The sequence below is a fragment of the Eurypyga helias genome, unplaced genomic scaffold, assembly GCF_000690775.1.
Source record: "Eurypyga helias isolate BGI_N326 unplaced genomic scaffold, ASM69077v1 scaffold40742, whole genome shotgun sequence".
NCBI classification, from domain to species: Eukaryota; Metazoa; Chordata; class Aves; order Eurypygiformes; family Eurypygidae; genus Eurypyga; species Eurypyga helias.
Window position 1 is genome coordinate 51,718 of NW_010237306.1, and position 15,900 is coordinate 67,617.

Sequence of the window (15,900 nt, forward strand, 5' to 3'; positions counted from 1 at the left end):
AGAGTTGATAAGCCTAAAGGAAGCCAGTTCTCAATGAAGTAAAAGTCATCCGCTGCCTAAAAAAAGGGCTTTGGACTACTCATAAATGGCCTGGGTGAGAGGTTCAAGGGGACAGAGTAACCCCTCCAAGAGCTGGAGTGGCTGCAAATTCTTACAGAAGGAAGCCTCATACTGCTGGCTATGAAAGAACTGTGCAGCCTTTCCTTAGGTCATGGTCCCAGTCCAAATCCAATGGACACAAAGGGAAAACACCCATTGCCTTCAGCGCTTTGTCACAATCAAGAAAATTGTTGGGTTGTTGGTTTTTTGGTTGTTTTTTTTTTTTTTTAAATATGAATGAAGGTGCTTTTACGACTGAAAGCACTTTCCCTCAGCCATCAATAATGTCTGTAGTATCTCCTCTAACTAGGGCATCTGTTTACATAAAAAATCCAGTCAAGCATATTCCACTTAAAAACCAAAGCAGTTTTTTTGATGTTTTATGTATACCGAGCAGAGAAATAACTCTAAACTACCCCACACCTAAGACGCACAACTACCTTAATCACAGTGAAAATCACGTATTCAAACAAGGAAGTCATGCACTCCACCCAACAAGGTATCCGTACTGAAGATTGACAAAGTTAATCTAAAATGGTTGAAGAATCCTCTTCTAGAGCGCTACCTTGGCAGGATGGCTGTTATTAAATCAGTAGTAATAAAAGGCAGTAGGTCAAAGAAGATACATACATCTGGATTTTTATAACTTTCCTGATTTGAAAAAAGAAGATGTGTAAAATACTGTAAGTCATTCACTTACCATGGACTTGGTGAAAGGTCGAGCCAAGGTAAAGAGCAGGGTATACACCCACCAGTTACGATGAATGGAGGAGTAAATCATATTTCCAGGATGGACTGCATTAGATGTCACCCCGTGGGGAGAAAGGCGTCGGTTCAGCTCGTTGGAGAACAGTACATTGCAAAGCTTGGAACGATTGTAGGCCAACATAGCCCAGTACTCCTTCTTAGATGGGGAAAGCAGGCTGAAATCAAGTTTTCCGGAGGAGTCTTTAATATCTGTAAATCTAAAAAACAGTAAATATGCCTTAGATACCCCAGAGTTAATTTTGCTTTCATTGAGCACAACATAAAATGTAGACAACAGAGTAGAACCTGGCCAGAACCAACATAAAGCAATGGCTTCTTTAGCAGCTGAAAGCATCTACTGGAAACTGCCTGAGACCCAAGGAATAGTCACATATACTATGGCAGGAAACTTACTGAATAATTAGCAAAAGCAAATGATAAATAAAAACAACTCCAAAAAGGCTTTAATCATTTAAAGGCATCGCACGTAACATACGAGTCCCTTTATTTTAATTCCAAAAAAAAAAAGATTTTGCTGCAGATCCATGAAAGCACAACCAGCTTGGAGGAAATAGCATAGGATAAAATAACTGTGCATTAGAAGCAGAGAAACCCAGCACCCCTTCATTTCCCCTTCTTCCCTTCCCCCGATTACTGCATCCAGCGTTCACATACCGCACACTTTCATTTAAGTGTTTCAGTAACTGTGGGTGAGTCTCCCTGCCTCTTGGACTCTTTTTTAGATTAAAAATTGATGAATATAAAGGGGTTATAACCTTGGTAACTTGCCATCAATAGTCTTATATGTTTAAAAGATAAATGTAAACAAAGCCAAAATGAGTTCTGGCAGAGTATAATGTTTTTAAGTATACCCATGGCATGGCTGAACACAAATCAAAGTAACTAGTTGATGTTTTTTAATTGGGTCTGACAGAGTCATTAAACACCAGCTGTTTGTTTCTTTCCTTCTTTTTTTTGATTTTTTTGTTGTTTTGTTTTAATAACAAAGTAGTGAATGTTCTAAAGACAATTTATATGAAGGAAAGAAAAGTTTCCATACAGCACTGTTCCTCCCAGTTCCTACAATTTTTCTAATTTACTGGTATATCTTAATATTAGAAAATAATACTACATTTAATTACAGATCTATGTTTCATTCAGAAGAGCTACTAAAAATAAAAAGGATTTAGCAAGCTCTTTTTAATACTCTGACTTTTCAGAATCAGCTGGGGAGAACAGGGATAAACATAATTACAGTGCACACTAGAAAAATGTTTTAAAATATCTTTACTAATTTTGTATCTCATGCCCAGAAATGAAGAGATCAGCTGGAATTTGTACATTCACTCTGTGAGCAGAATTATAATACAGTCAGAGAGAAGCAACTGCGGTATTTGAACTCAAGAGGAATCCAGGATGTTCTGTATCTTGCAGAATTAGCCCTGTAATTTCAACAACAGAATTTCTCAGTCATAATTTTCGGTTAGCTAAAATACACTTCTGAATTAACAGGACTATTCTGGGAGGAATTTCCTATATTCATTCCACGAGTAATCATTTATGACACCAAAAATAATCTATAAATAAAACACTTGGTGTATACTGCATAACATAAACATGGTGGCTATTTTGAGTCCAGTCCTGCAAGTGTGCTCACGTGAGCCAACCTCACTTATATCCCAGTCTCACTCAATTCGGCAGGATAAGGGCTGTACAATCGAATTAACAACACAGAAATAAAGACAGAAGGAAAGTCAACCTACTTCTTATTATGATTTTAATATGATGTGCTTAAAGTACCCAAAAGCTTAATTTAAACAGAATTCATTTGTGCTGAATCCAGAGAAGTAGCTGGAAGTGAACGAAGAACCAGAGAGGCAAATGAATATTTTGCCTTGGAGCAGTCTAGTGTAATATTTTCTGCAAACACGGGACTTTATTTTTCCCCTAACAGGGGGTCTTGACTCCAGCAAAAAGATCCAGCCAAGGTTTATGGCAGTAATTAGATACCAACACTTCTGGTTTACAACACAGTTTAAGGCTTGGAGCTCCTAAGTAGGTCAGAAAGTACTACTACCCAGTAATACCTCCGCTCTAAAGCAACTCCTTACATCAACTCCTTGCCATTAAACAGACGAGGGGAGGACAGTTATTCCCCACGATCAGGTTAAGTGCGTAGATATGCCATAATACACAAACTGGACCCCTTAGAAAAAGGGAAATTTAGTAGTTGCATTTATTATTTTATTCAAACACAGACTGTTACTTATTTTTTTGATGGTCTTCTATAAAGCTTGGGTGATCTTACTGAGTTAGCAATGTGCTCTTTGAAACGTGTTTTTGAAAACCCAGATGAAGATGCCCAGAGCTGAGAGCTGTAGTTACACACAGCACTTAATGCAGTGAAAAACAAAGGTGTCATTTAAAATACTAGCAGAGATACAAACTTACAAAGGGGAACGAGCAGCTGACAATTCAACATAATCTCCCATTAAATAACAGCTCGTTTATACGTATCCCATTGTGCCCTCCACATCTGGCAAGTGATTGGAGTTGGCAGATTTATTTCTGGAGCTATCTTGCCTGCCCCGCAGTACCCTCCATCGCTCCTCACAGGACTCTGCTACTTGCTTTCACAAACCTGGTGTGATTTGCAAAGATAAGGACGCCCAGATTTTGTTACCACCTAATTACTAGACATTTCATGTCTTTTAACACCGGGGAGGATTATTACTGGCATTTTCTATTGCTTCCTTTCATTTCAGCCATCATAAATTTAAAATGGTAAAAGTAAATCTATCTGCAGTGTGTCATTTATACCATAAGCCCCTGTGTTTGGTAGTGATAAAGGTTTCAGCCCGACCCTTGGCTGGTCTCTCTCCACCAGGTCCCTGGGGTTACATTTTATGGAAACATGATTAAAAAAATAAGCTTCATTCTGGGTCACTAAAACATTTCAGAAATACGAAGGCAGAAAATATGGTTTGCTAGAGCTGTTACGCACGACCAAAAGTGAAATAGAATCAACAGTCATGTTTAAAGCTGGACATCAGAGGGCTAATCCTGCAGTCCCTGAACTAAATCAGAAGGCAGTAAATGGTCTGTGCCCACTAAAATCCAGAATTGGGGCACGAATTTTGCACAAGGAACTTTATTTAAATCAAATCCATCTTTTCAGTTATTAATGCAAACACCACAAGCATGTCTGAAACAAGGCAAGCCTCATCAACGGCGTCTTTCCCAACTTCTCCCGGCAGTGGAAAAGAGGAGCATCTAACATTTTTAATTAAAAAATTCACCAAAAGAGGCATGGCCGGATTCCTAATATGTATTAACTACACTACTTCCCATTTTGCAATTATACAGCTAATGTCTGCATTGAATTCCCTAATTTCTCATTATAAAACAATTGGATTTCATCTAGCAGTTTTTAATTGCATTGTTTCTCCTGCTAAAATAACTGCACATTCTTCTCGGTAGGATGTTGAAGTTGTTGAATGACAAATCAATACAGGTCATGCCATTCAGATTTAATCAATTATTATTCCATCTCCTCATAAAATCAATGAGTGGTCTGAAATGCAGCAAAAATCTGCATTCATACAAAGAATGATCAAAAAATACCTACGTACGGTTGTAAAACTAGAACACACTTTATCCAGCCATAGAGCCAAATCCAGTAACATCCACAGGCATTAGTAACGCTTCTAATTTCAAACAGATTATTCAAACACAAATGCTTTAGAGCAAGGCCTTTCGTTTTCTAAAACTTCTGCAGTTCTGCTGTAACTGTTTTATGCTCTAAGGATTAAAGATTTCAGCTACATCAAAGGCAACATCCACCAACCTGTGAGATTCGGAGGAGACCATCACCACCCTCGCAGGAGACGACTGGCGTAAAACATCTTCCAGAAGCTGGACGAGATAGAAATGTCCCAGGTGGTTCACCTGGAAGGTGGACTCCAGGTCATCCTCCGTCAAGCACCAGGGAGCGCCGAACACAGCAGCGTTGCCGATCAGAATGTGAAGAGGCCTGAACAGTCAGAAGTGTTGAATAAAATCCAATCAGGGTAAAGAAACAGCAGCAAAATGCACATAACTACATTCCCTACTTTAGTAACTACTGAATTTCATCTTCCAGCCCTCTGGGAAGTTACCGATGTAGTCTGCTTTAATAAGAAGTCAACAATCCAATACCTGTACCCCTGCCAAATTGGAAGAATTCAACCAACAGCTTCCGAAGCGGCACGGAACATCGGGGTACTTCGGGAAGCTTTGTTTGCTGAGTGCTGAATTTCTGATTCGCCTTTTGCTCAGGGACACTTACTCGTATAATACCTTCACATACACACAACACCCGCAAAAGAACCTGAAGATAAAGGGGGACTGTCCTTTTAAAGGCAAGGTTCTCTCTTTCTCTTCAAACCAACTTGCAAACAGGCAGTTCTTTCTTCCACCTTCACAGCCTCACCCAACAGAGCGCACGTGGACTCTTTACTAGGATATGCAGGATCATATTTTGAAAAGGTACTGGATCTTTTGAGGCATATTTTATCAAAACAGTTTAAACCTGAGTACATTTTGTTGTCTGAGATGCATTTGCCAAGAGGAAAACAAAGCTTGAGAGTGCATGTGTGGAAAATTTGGATGATTCATCATCTCTGCTGAAAATTTATGAAAAGCTCTAGCAAGAATTCATTTACAGATTTGTAAATCTGCTGGGAAAAAGGAACAAGTTTCTTCAGCACAGATTCAGTTTTTGGTAGAAGAGCCTCCTGTTTGGGAACTGAAGCGTGAGTACAGCAGTAACACAGAAAGCGTCATCACCGTTCCATTCAAAAGCCAATATGGCACTTTGTAAAAGATCCTAATTCCACCTGATAATCGTCATATGTCCCATGAAGTAACAGGCCACAGTAAGACAAAAAGGACTCACATAGGAACCAGAACTCTACTCCACCTATCCAAATTGTAGCATACTTCGTTAATACCAATTACACAATAACTACCAAAGGCAAAATGCACACTCTATACCTGAATCTGTCCGCTCAATTAATTAAAAAAATGATTCTAGAATTATAAAACTATAAAATGTAGTCACTTTTAAATTGTCAAGGCATTTAATTAGGCATCAGTCCTTTTCATGAGATTTCTGTTTTTAAACAGTATTTTGTTCTAATTTTTTTAAGTAGAAGTAATTAATTTTAAAGAGACCATAAAGTTGAAAGTATTTACAGTATTATATTAGAAAAATCTGTGAAATTAAATTAAATACAGAGACATTTTAAACTCATATCACTAAGAAGGTAATAGCAGATTCCCTTTCAGCATTCCTTTATTTTTAATTATCATTAGTGGCTTTAAATGGTTTAAAAATTATTTCTCACACCACAGAAAACAAACCCATTGCTGCGACCTACATTAGGCTTTCTCCTGAGCCCAAAGGAAAAAAGCCAAAATGCCCCCCCAGTTTAAAATAGTTTGTAATTCTCCATCAAAGGCCAACAAAAAATGTCAGCAGCAAAGGGAAACTTTCTTTAGGTTTACTCCTGGTATCAACATGACCAAGCTGCTCGCTCTAACCCTGACACCTATCTGACATTTTGGAAGCGCTGTACAGTTAAAACCTTGCAGTGTTTTGAAAATTCACCCCCATGTGTCCTTAAAATGTCTTCAGTGACCTGCATCCCACCTAGTGAGTTAACGTGGGCTACCAGCACAAGGTACTTGTGCACTGGGACCTGAAATGAGCTGCTCCAGCATGGCACGAAGTCACGGTCTCCTTCGGAGCATGACTGAGACTCAGGAACGCGCTGCTCTAACTGCGAGCTATACAGCAACCCTAGAAAACTCTCACCATGCTGCTGAGCATAGCTACAATCCAGTGCAAGTTAAAACGCATGTAGAATTAGCAAGGACGTTCTTAAGCGTGAACATTTCAGCTGAAAACCATCTAGCGCCTTGTGCACATCACAAGCTGTGATACGTTACGGACCCTTGCACTGGGCAAGTCACCCAGCCCTTATACGCTGTGCTCAATTCACCATTAGAAGCAACAAAGCAGTCCAACTGCTCTGCACTATCTGAAAACACAGTACGTGACCACATTAGAGATACAAAACTACGTTGCTGCTATAAATCAGTTCGTTAGGAAATTTGATAATCAATTTGTTAGCACCTGATGTAAAACTGCGATCTGTCAGCAGCCTCTCAAGCTGGCCGTGTGCAGCCTTAGAGATTTCCAAGGGAATTAATTACCGATGATTTGCAAAGGTAAGAACAATATTTTTCAACAAGCGTAGCCTGTGCACTAGGAGGTTAAACAAACACCACCAAAATGTCAACAGAGTTCTCTGCTTTGGTGTTCTCCCAGTTCAAACGTAACGAAATAGTTAACCAGAAATTATGCAAAGGGAATACTTTCAAATCTTCCCATGAAGCAGAATGTCACACCATCTGGGGCACTTCTCAAGTGATTTGGAAAGTTCACACTGTTTGGAATTACAGAGAAGTTCAACAGAAAAGGCCTCGCCGTACCCCCGAAGTCCCATAAGCAACTGCAGACCCATGTCACGGCCAGGAAAGGCGGCAGAGTTGTGACTTCTCTTCCACAAAGAAGCAAAGTCACAGCCCACCGAACTTTTCCACCCCGGAACTCTGAACACCCACACTGCTGTCTCTGGAAGTTAGAAAACGCTACTTCCCTCCGTGCAGGAACGCCTTCGGTCACCCAGGAAACAACCAGCACGCAGGGTAGGCTTACGGCTCTCAGACACAGGGTGCGCTAAGCCACCCTCTCCAGAAACCCCAGCACTGATGGGAAACCGAGCAACGAGAACATCACCAACAGTCCGACAGCAGCAGGAAACCTCCGAAGCACGTATAAACTAGCACCAACCCCAAATATTTACTTGTTTGATGAAAACAATACAGAAAAGCACTGCTTAACTCACTGCATTTTGTAAATGAATGTCAAACTTCCCCTCTTCCAAACACACTGCCCGAAAAGTCAGCAGAAATACCCTCCACTGCCACATGTCAGCTGACGGAATCGTGGATCCTTGTCACACAGTGTTGCATCTTTGCTAGTTCTGAATCCCTGAGGACTCAAAATACCTCCAGACATACGAATTTTGAAAGACCTGGGGACAGACTGGGGGAGAAGAGGGATAGAATAGGGCTCTGCAACTTAATTTCTATATCCATTCAACCTTTCAGCATTTCCATTCTGCATCCTCTTCCTTCTCTCAAGCACCACGAGGAGCACTTTGTTCCATTCCTTGCCATGCCTTGCAAGTATATTTTGGTTTGGTTTAAATCTCCCCCATGTTTAGGACACAGCAGCAACCCAAATATCCAGAATCTGGTACTTCTCCTTCAGGAGCTCACGTACTGCCTCAAAGCAGACACAAACACCTTTTTCAAAATTCCAATAGCAAATCGTTATTTACACATATACGCAAGCAGTTACAAACAGGCGTAAGCCAGCTGTAAAGGAACATTCATTTTTGCTACAGCCATGGCATGATTGTTGTGTTTCCACGTACTTGTAAATCTCAAGTTTCACTTGTCCATGGTCAGTACTTGTTAGAAAAAGACGCTACAATTCACCAGGCAGGTCGATGACTACTCTATTGCGTATTCATGATGTGTCCCATTGAGAACAGCTAACTCCCTGGAAAATGTTTTTGGGACCACAGTTGCTCATTCAAACAGTAACACATTTCATGCATTTTGAACCTTTCACTCGCCAATGACAACTCCTTCCTCTGTTCGCCTAGAGATACACGGAGCTGTAACAGAGCTGGAAGCCCCCAGCAGCTGCGCGCTGCCATTCAGACCCGAAAGATTCCGCGTTGGGATCAAGATCAATGTACTTTGACATCCTCTGGGACTTTTGGCATCTTGGGAACAGCTAATGACGAAATACAACCTTTTTTCAGACTATATAGCAAATTTTTGGAGTCTAGGATTAAGACGCATGTGGCACATGCCATGCCTGTCTCACGGCAGCAGTCAGGCCCCAGGGCCAGAGGACTCTGGATGTCTTCAAGGCCAGGCTGGATGTGGCTCTGAGCAACCTGGTCTAGTTCAAGGTGTCCCTGCCCATGGCAGGGGGGTTGGAACTAGATGATCTTTAAGGTCCCTTCCAACCCAAACCATTCTATGATTCTATGACTCTGCCCTCGTGAGGTGTAATTATCTCCCACAGAAAGCCTTTAGCTAAATAGACTAAATACATTTTAATGTATATGTAATTAAATAGCTACTCTTGTCTTATATTTCAGATTTTTTGGAAGACAACATCAATTAAACACACAAATCTTCTTAAAACCCATTAAGCTGTAAATGCTGCGAAATCCTTGTTTTATTTGCAGCAGAATATATTTTAGTCAGGCCTATGAGGCCACACGTATTTTACTTCCTCAGACACTCCAAAGAGCCTTCACTGCTGCTGCATCTTACGGAAATGTTTTAGGAAGACAGCACCCCAAGACTCTCCGAGCCAGCTTAGACTCGGGCACACCACAGGCTGGAAATGGGGCCGGGCTAAGCAAGTGCTGAGCAGAAAGCCACTGGCGGATCATCCATGTTTCTTCGGAAGGCGACAGCAAAAAGTGCCAATGATCCAGAGCCAAGTGGCAGGTTTGTAGATTGTAGACAGCCAAGTTATAGTCATGAAACTACGTAACAAGCGTCTACAAAAATCTTTCTCAGTAATACGTAAAAACACAATATTTTTGAGATGCAACTATATGCCAAGTTGTGGTGAACTGCCAAGCCTATCTTTATTTTAATATGGATTTTACTTTAAAGAAAAAGGCCTGATGCAGGAGGTATTTCCACGATAGATCTCCAGATGAAATGAAAGGTGATCTGGTGCAAATTTCATGATCCCTGTCTGCAGTGAAAGGGGGGAGGGGGCAAGTTTGAGAGATTTTTAATTTAAAAAATACTGGAAACAGTGTTTGGATCCACAAGACTTGACACACACTACCACAACCGAGTAATTGTATACAAGAGCTTAAAAACAGAAGGGGCGGGGGGGGGGGAAATGTATGCAGAAAGCCAATCCCTGGGCTTTAATAAGGCACCACCACAAAGGGAAAAAAGATGTTTCACCCTAACATTGTTATGTACGTTTCAAACGCAGTCAGCCCTTGATCTTATTTAAATTTAAAGATACGTGCTGGCTGCAACAGAAACTCCTGCACTGTGTGTGTTTCACTCCTTAACTCAATGTGGATATTTTTTGATATCTCAAAACATACAATGTCATCCAGAAGTTTGTGCCTCAGTGGCACTGTCAGAACACCAACTGTTTTCTGAGTTAAGGTGACAAATACAATAGCTCAGCTGCTACTAGTTTCAATTCTCAAAAAGTATTTGTATAAATGGCAAAGAGTTAGCAGATTTGGACAGAAAACATGTCCAGATTTTGAAAGACAATACGCAGCGGCAACAACCGTCTCTGACAGAGAGATATATACCGCAGGACCATTAAGCAGACTGACGTAATGGCATCACTAGTAATTCTTTTTAATCATATTTTTTTTTCCTGGGCTTTTTAAGTTATGTATGCAACAACTTGCTAAACAGATCCCATTTTTACATATGTATCTATATGTATGAACAGAATTTATCATACGTCTATGATTTAATTATGGTTAAATTAGAATTAAAAAACGACACACCTGCGGTATGTCAGTTATAATACATGAAAACGCAGATAAACAGTATTCTGGAGTGAATTTTCAGCAGACTCTGAAATCTTAATTGCACCCACAAGGTTTCAGAGTGCTTCTGCTTGCAGCATGAAAAATGAATGTACTCATAGAGTTTGAGGCCTCAGTTAAGGAGGCCAGCTGAAAACCTCTCCATTTTGGGTCTGGTTAGGGAAATAAGAGACTAAGTTCCAAATGGAGAACCATAATTCATAACTGCTGTCTTTTCCATATTTCTACACACAGCATAAGTGAATAAACTGTTAGCATATGCCAATTCTTACCACAAAATAATTTTTAAAAAATCCTATTTTGAAGTATAGGAAAGTAAGTGCAGCGCACATGGAAGTCCTACATAATTGTGAATTGCTGCTACCAATTCTGAAAATTCTAAGCAGTAGCTGTTGGCAAACACTATTTCATATCTTTGAAGTAATTCAAGATTTTTCAGGGTAATTTCATTTTTTTTTTCACCGAACACTGAGAACATTAAATTGGTGTCTTACTGTTGGGCTGAAGATAACTTTAATTCAAACCAAGTGGCACTATGCACCACTCGAAACTAAAGATGCACATAAAATTTAATCTATGACTTTATTGCTCACTTCTGCCTCTGTTTTGCTCATGGCATGTTTTTATGCTGAGGACCAGGCAAATGGCACGACAACATGACTGTAAATACAACAGGTACCTATTCTGGAAATTTTAGAACTGAACCCTCAGTGCTGTCCTCCAGTTAAACGATGCAGGTTTTAGTCAAAGATATGATGTTTAACCTGGGAAATAAACACCAAAGTATCACAAACACAAACCACACTTCTACACAAATACCAAATCCTACAGACCCTGACCTATCAAACACCGACTGAATGTAAATGCTACGTTGCATACAATCACAGGAAGGCAGTCATCTTGCCTATAAAGTGGATTCATACCAACCATAATTCCTCACACTGTGCCCACTCAATGAAGAGAAGATTCAATTCAGTGTTTTGGAGTTCCAAAATCCTAATGAAAGATTGGTTGGTCTGCTTCTTCCAACTGCACAAAAATCAGCTAATGCCAAATCCATCTTAGCCCAGAACATTATTATAAACAGATCATTTATTTGATTTTCCATAACAGAGACATTCAATCAGCTGCCTGAGCTGGAAACCAGCAGAGGGGAAAGACTAGATACAGACAAGAGAAGCCACTTGACAAACCTAGCATTTAGACCCCTGTTCCTACTCTCATCCTAACCCTAGCACTGTCTTCACATGGAAGGAAGGTGGGGGACATTCACTCCTGGTGGAGAAATCCAATGGGGAATGCATCTGCTGACAACAAGCCAGGAATACTAAAAGGCATCCAGAAATCAATGTAAAAAAAATGAAAATAAAAAATTAATCCCAGAAACAACAGGATTGCTTTTCAAACTACCAGAGAGCTCACAACTAGTCGCCATTCCTGTAGCACAATGAGCTGGCTTTCTCTAGAGAGCCTGTTCTGTACATCCTTCAGCCCTACCTTTCACCAGGTCAGACCCCCACTTTGTGCATCAGTGACATTGCTGCAGCGTCCCCTCAACAGACAGAGGCAGATCAGGCATTCAGCAGCAATACCGCCTCGTTCTGTCTTCTCCCAGAGACAACTCCAGGAGCTCCGAGGCAGTTACTGCATTTAGCTTATTCTGCCCACGGAACCTTGGTAATGGTGAGAGCACTGCTCTGCTCGTAAGGAAAGTTTATATTCTGCTGCAATCACAGAATTGAATATCTAAAATAATCTGCAAAACCCTTCTCCCCCAAAGCCTTATTTGAAACTGCCTGGATAAAAAAAGCCTCAGAAAGAGAACCAGCTGTATGGACTCAAGAGTATAGATAATGCAAACCAAAAAACCCTTTTGTTCTGTGAGGATGAAGGATTTTCTAGAATATATTTATAGGAATACGGCATAATTTACCAGGGTTTATGCACTCTGAGCCCAAATTTTATCCGTGGAAAAGGCTGCAACACCTAACAAATCCAAACAGGAATAAAAGATTCCTACCAAATCTCTCTGAAGCATGATAGCTTGAACATGAATCATCTGATTTTTATTTTCACACAAGGAAGCCTTCTTAGCTCTTAAGTACAACTCCAGCTTGTATTAAATGTTTCTTTCCAGAGTAACTCTTTCCTCCCGTTTATTATTTATGTTTTTCTCAATGCTCCCTCTGTTGCATCATTTGTTTTCTGTATCCAACCAGCCCCTGTTAGATTCCTGTGGAGCAGAGATGACATCTCTGCATTCATCACGTGGTTTTCAGAATCTCTCAGATTCTCAAGCACATTCAAGAAGGCCTTTTTTTTCCCCTCTACAATTTATGTGATCAAGGCAGGAGATTTACAATCTCCGCAACATTTCCTCTGCTCCCTGCAATCCCACCACCACCACCTTACCCAGCTGCAATAGGTTGGACGTTTTAACTCAATGAAATGTAGGGATTCTTTTTCTGGAGTAATTCCATTTTGGTTCTCCCATCCAGGAAGAGATCCGTGAAACAGTCCTCGAAGACTCTCTGCTGATAGCTATCAACCAGGGAAGAACAGGCTCCCAGGTTGTGACCTGACTCTGAGTACACCTGTCCATCTGCTGTCAAAAAATAGTACCAACTCAGAACCCAACTGAGGATTTTGTCTAGATCTGACAAAACCCTCTGGACACTAGAGCAAAAGAAGTAAACAAAGAGACAAAAATAGTGTATGGCTGGAAAACACATGGGGCTAGCATTGTAGTTATAAGATGCTACTGCCCTATACTTGTTTTTCTGACCACACCCAGACGTAGTTAAATCACAAAAAATCAGAGCCAGAAAGATCTCGTAGGTCTCCCAGTCCATTCTCCTGCCACGGCAGATGACTGTAAGGTAACTGCTCTGTACGTGTCTCAGATAGAAGAGCCACTGCTACAGGCAGCATGGGGGGTCTGGTTTCCATCCAGCCTCAGACTTTAAACAAAATACAACTGGAAATTCAGTTTGGTCAAAACTCCGCAAGTCTGACAACAGATACAGACCTCAGACTTTCCTAAGATGCTTGCAGTAGTCCTGCCAGATGCACACACGCTTGAGCATGGATTCGAGACAGAAATATCTGAAGGCAAGGCAGAGGCTGCCTATTACTAACATGTTTCCAAATAAAATGAGAGTGAAACATTAGCAGAATGTGTCCATGACAATGCCACTGACAACGTAGCTTAACAGCCCTACGCTGGTAAAACAACGCATGCCTACAAAAGTAAAACAGGTTTTACTGAGTCTGTATCTTCTCATTTTCTAAGTTCTCTGGAAAAAAATGATTTAAGCACGTTCACTTCTAAGGATTTATAAACACACATACCAAAGGGTCTAGCTAGGATAACCATGATACGATCTGCAACACACAAAACAAGCTCCGGGCTGCGTTTGGAAGAAGGGTGGTTTTAACTTTTCACTGTACCATATACTTTTTAAAGAAATGTAGCATATTAAAAGCACGAAGAAGCTAAATTAACTCTTACAGTTCTTGTATTATGAAACCAAGTTAGTATTAAAGCAGCAATACTGCAAGAAGTTGTCTTTATATTTCAAGAAAGTTTTAATATATGAAGATGAGTTACCAAGGATCTTGGCAGGAGAGGAACTTGTATGAGGAGTCAGTTTTGACAATTCTTTGATTCTAAAAGACCTAGAAGTACTAAAATGTCATCTGTCTATCCATGTGAGGTTTAGATTTGGCAGTATTTCAGAAGTGAAAAAACCTCCCTTTTTATACTTTTTCCCTATGACAATATATTTTGAAAGCTGTCTAAGAGGCCATATTCTCCTGAGAAGCACAGTAAGATGGGTATGTGCTACAGCAATATTTACAGAAAGAAGCTAAGTTTGAACAGTCACAACAATCAGTGGGTCAAACTGTGGATAAAAGCACCAAGTGTGGAGTTTATTGTCAAGAGTTGGCACTAAAGATTTCAAATCTTTTCTTCAATTTAGTGATTCATTGTTCTGTTCAAGCCAAATTAAACAAACCATTTGGAAGGTAACCTGATTATTACTATGTAAATTTGTCTATTGTTAAGAGATGTCATCATCACCCCATTTTTTTTTTTTTTTTCACTTTAATTATGGACTATTGCAGATGCAGGTCTGGAAAATGGAGCTGTCTGGCTCATAGGGCTAGTTTTTCTAAAATGCTTTAAAAATAGAGAAAGAGAAGGTTAGAAAAGAAAGCAAGACAAGGAGTGCACTAATTGCTCATCCCTGACCTCTTCCAAACCACTGCAAAACTGATAAAAGTTGCCTGAGCTGGTTTTTATGCAGTTCAGCTTTGGCCTTTTTCAACAGCTACAGGGGTATCAATGCCGCCTTTAAAGCTGGGGCTTTAATAGAATAATAAGAGATGTGGAATTGCTTTTTTAAGATGAAAACAAATCATCTTTAATTTACATTAAACAAAAATCCTGTGAAAAGACTGTTCACTGACTGTAGTAGCTGATCAGTCCAACTACGGTGAATTCTGCCAACTGTGCTTAGCTGATAAAGACACTAAAAAACACAAGAAATTATTACATGTAATTTTCTGAGTACTTACATATTCTTGGACTTGAATGCTTCAGCAAAGCGCCGCACACTTTGAAGAGAAGCAAGGTCTAAGGTCATCGCTTCTACCTTGGCTTTATGCTGGAACAAGAGAAAATATAAAAAAAGATAAGTAACAGCAAGTTTAGTTCACAGTATAACGTTACAGTAAATGTGTTCTGAAAGTTGTCCCATTCCCCTTTTTAACTTTATAACCCCAAAGTGAACACAAATCATCAAAAAGAATGGATGAGCACAACATTTAGTGCCAAAAGCAGCACTGCAATTCTGTGGTTCTGCTAAAAACATACACTAGGAACGCACGGCTTACATAATGCAATGAATTGACTCAAGGTAGCGTTACGGTTAATATGCTCTTTGTGCTTCCATTTAGCTGGTGAAACTTCTGTGACTCATGAAATGAAAAAATAGACTAAGCTTTATTCTTAATGTGTGGTATTTCTTACATACTGTACCAATAAAAAAATTAGTAAGTGCTCTATAAAGAACAGCTAAGTTCAAACTTGCACATATTAACCCAAAACATTGTTGTTCATAGCAGGTGATACAGAAGACAGCATGAGTACAGAAAATAACCGATCAGCCTACACAGTTTTTCATACAATAGGAGTTTACCAATGCATAATATCTCCTAAAGAAATTACATATGTACTGAAACCCAACTTTGCACCGAGAAGAGGACATGCAATCCCACCAAGTGACAAGTCAACCTGAAGGTGCTCTCCTTA

General features: G+C 40.0%; 1 protein-coding gene across 1 annotated transcript; it reads right to left on the bottom strand.

Moving 5' to 3' along the window:
• Positions 1-799: 799 nt before the first annotated feature.
• On the bottom strand, positions 800-15,259 carry LOC104506463 (WW domain-containing oxidoreductase-like; the record flags this gene model as incomplete). The annotated part of the gene is made up of 3 exons (XM_010147413.1): positions 800-1,064; positions 4,694-4,879; positions 15,165-15,259. Coding segments are annotated over 3 exons (546 nt in total), but the record flags the coding sequence as incomplete, so codon positions are not given.
• Between the last annotated feature and the right edge of the window lie 641 nt (positions 15,260-15,900).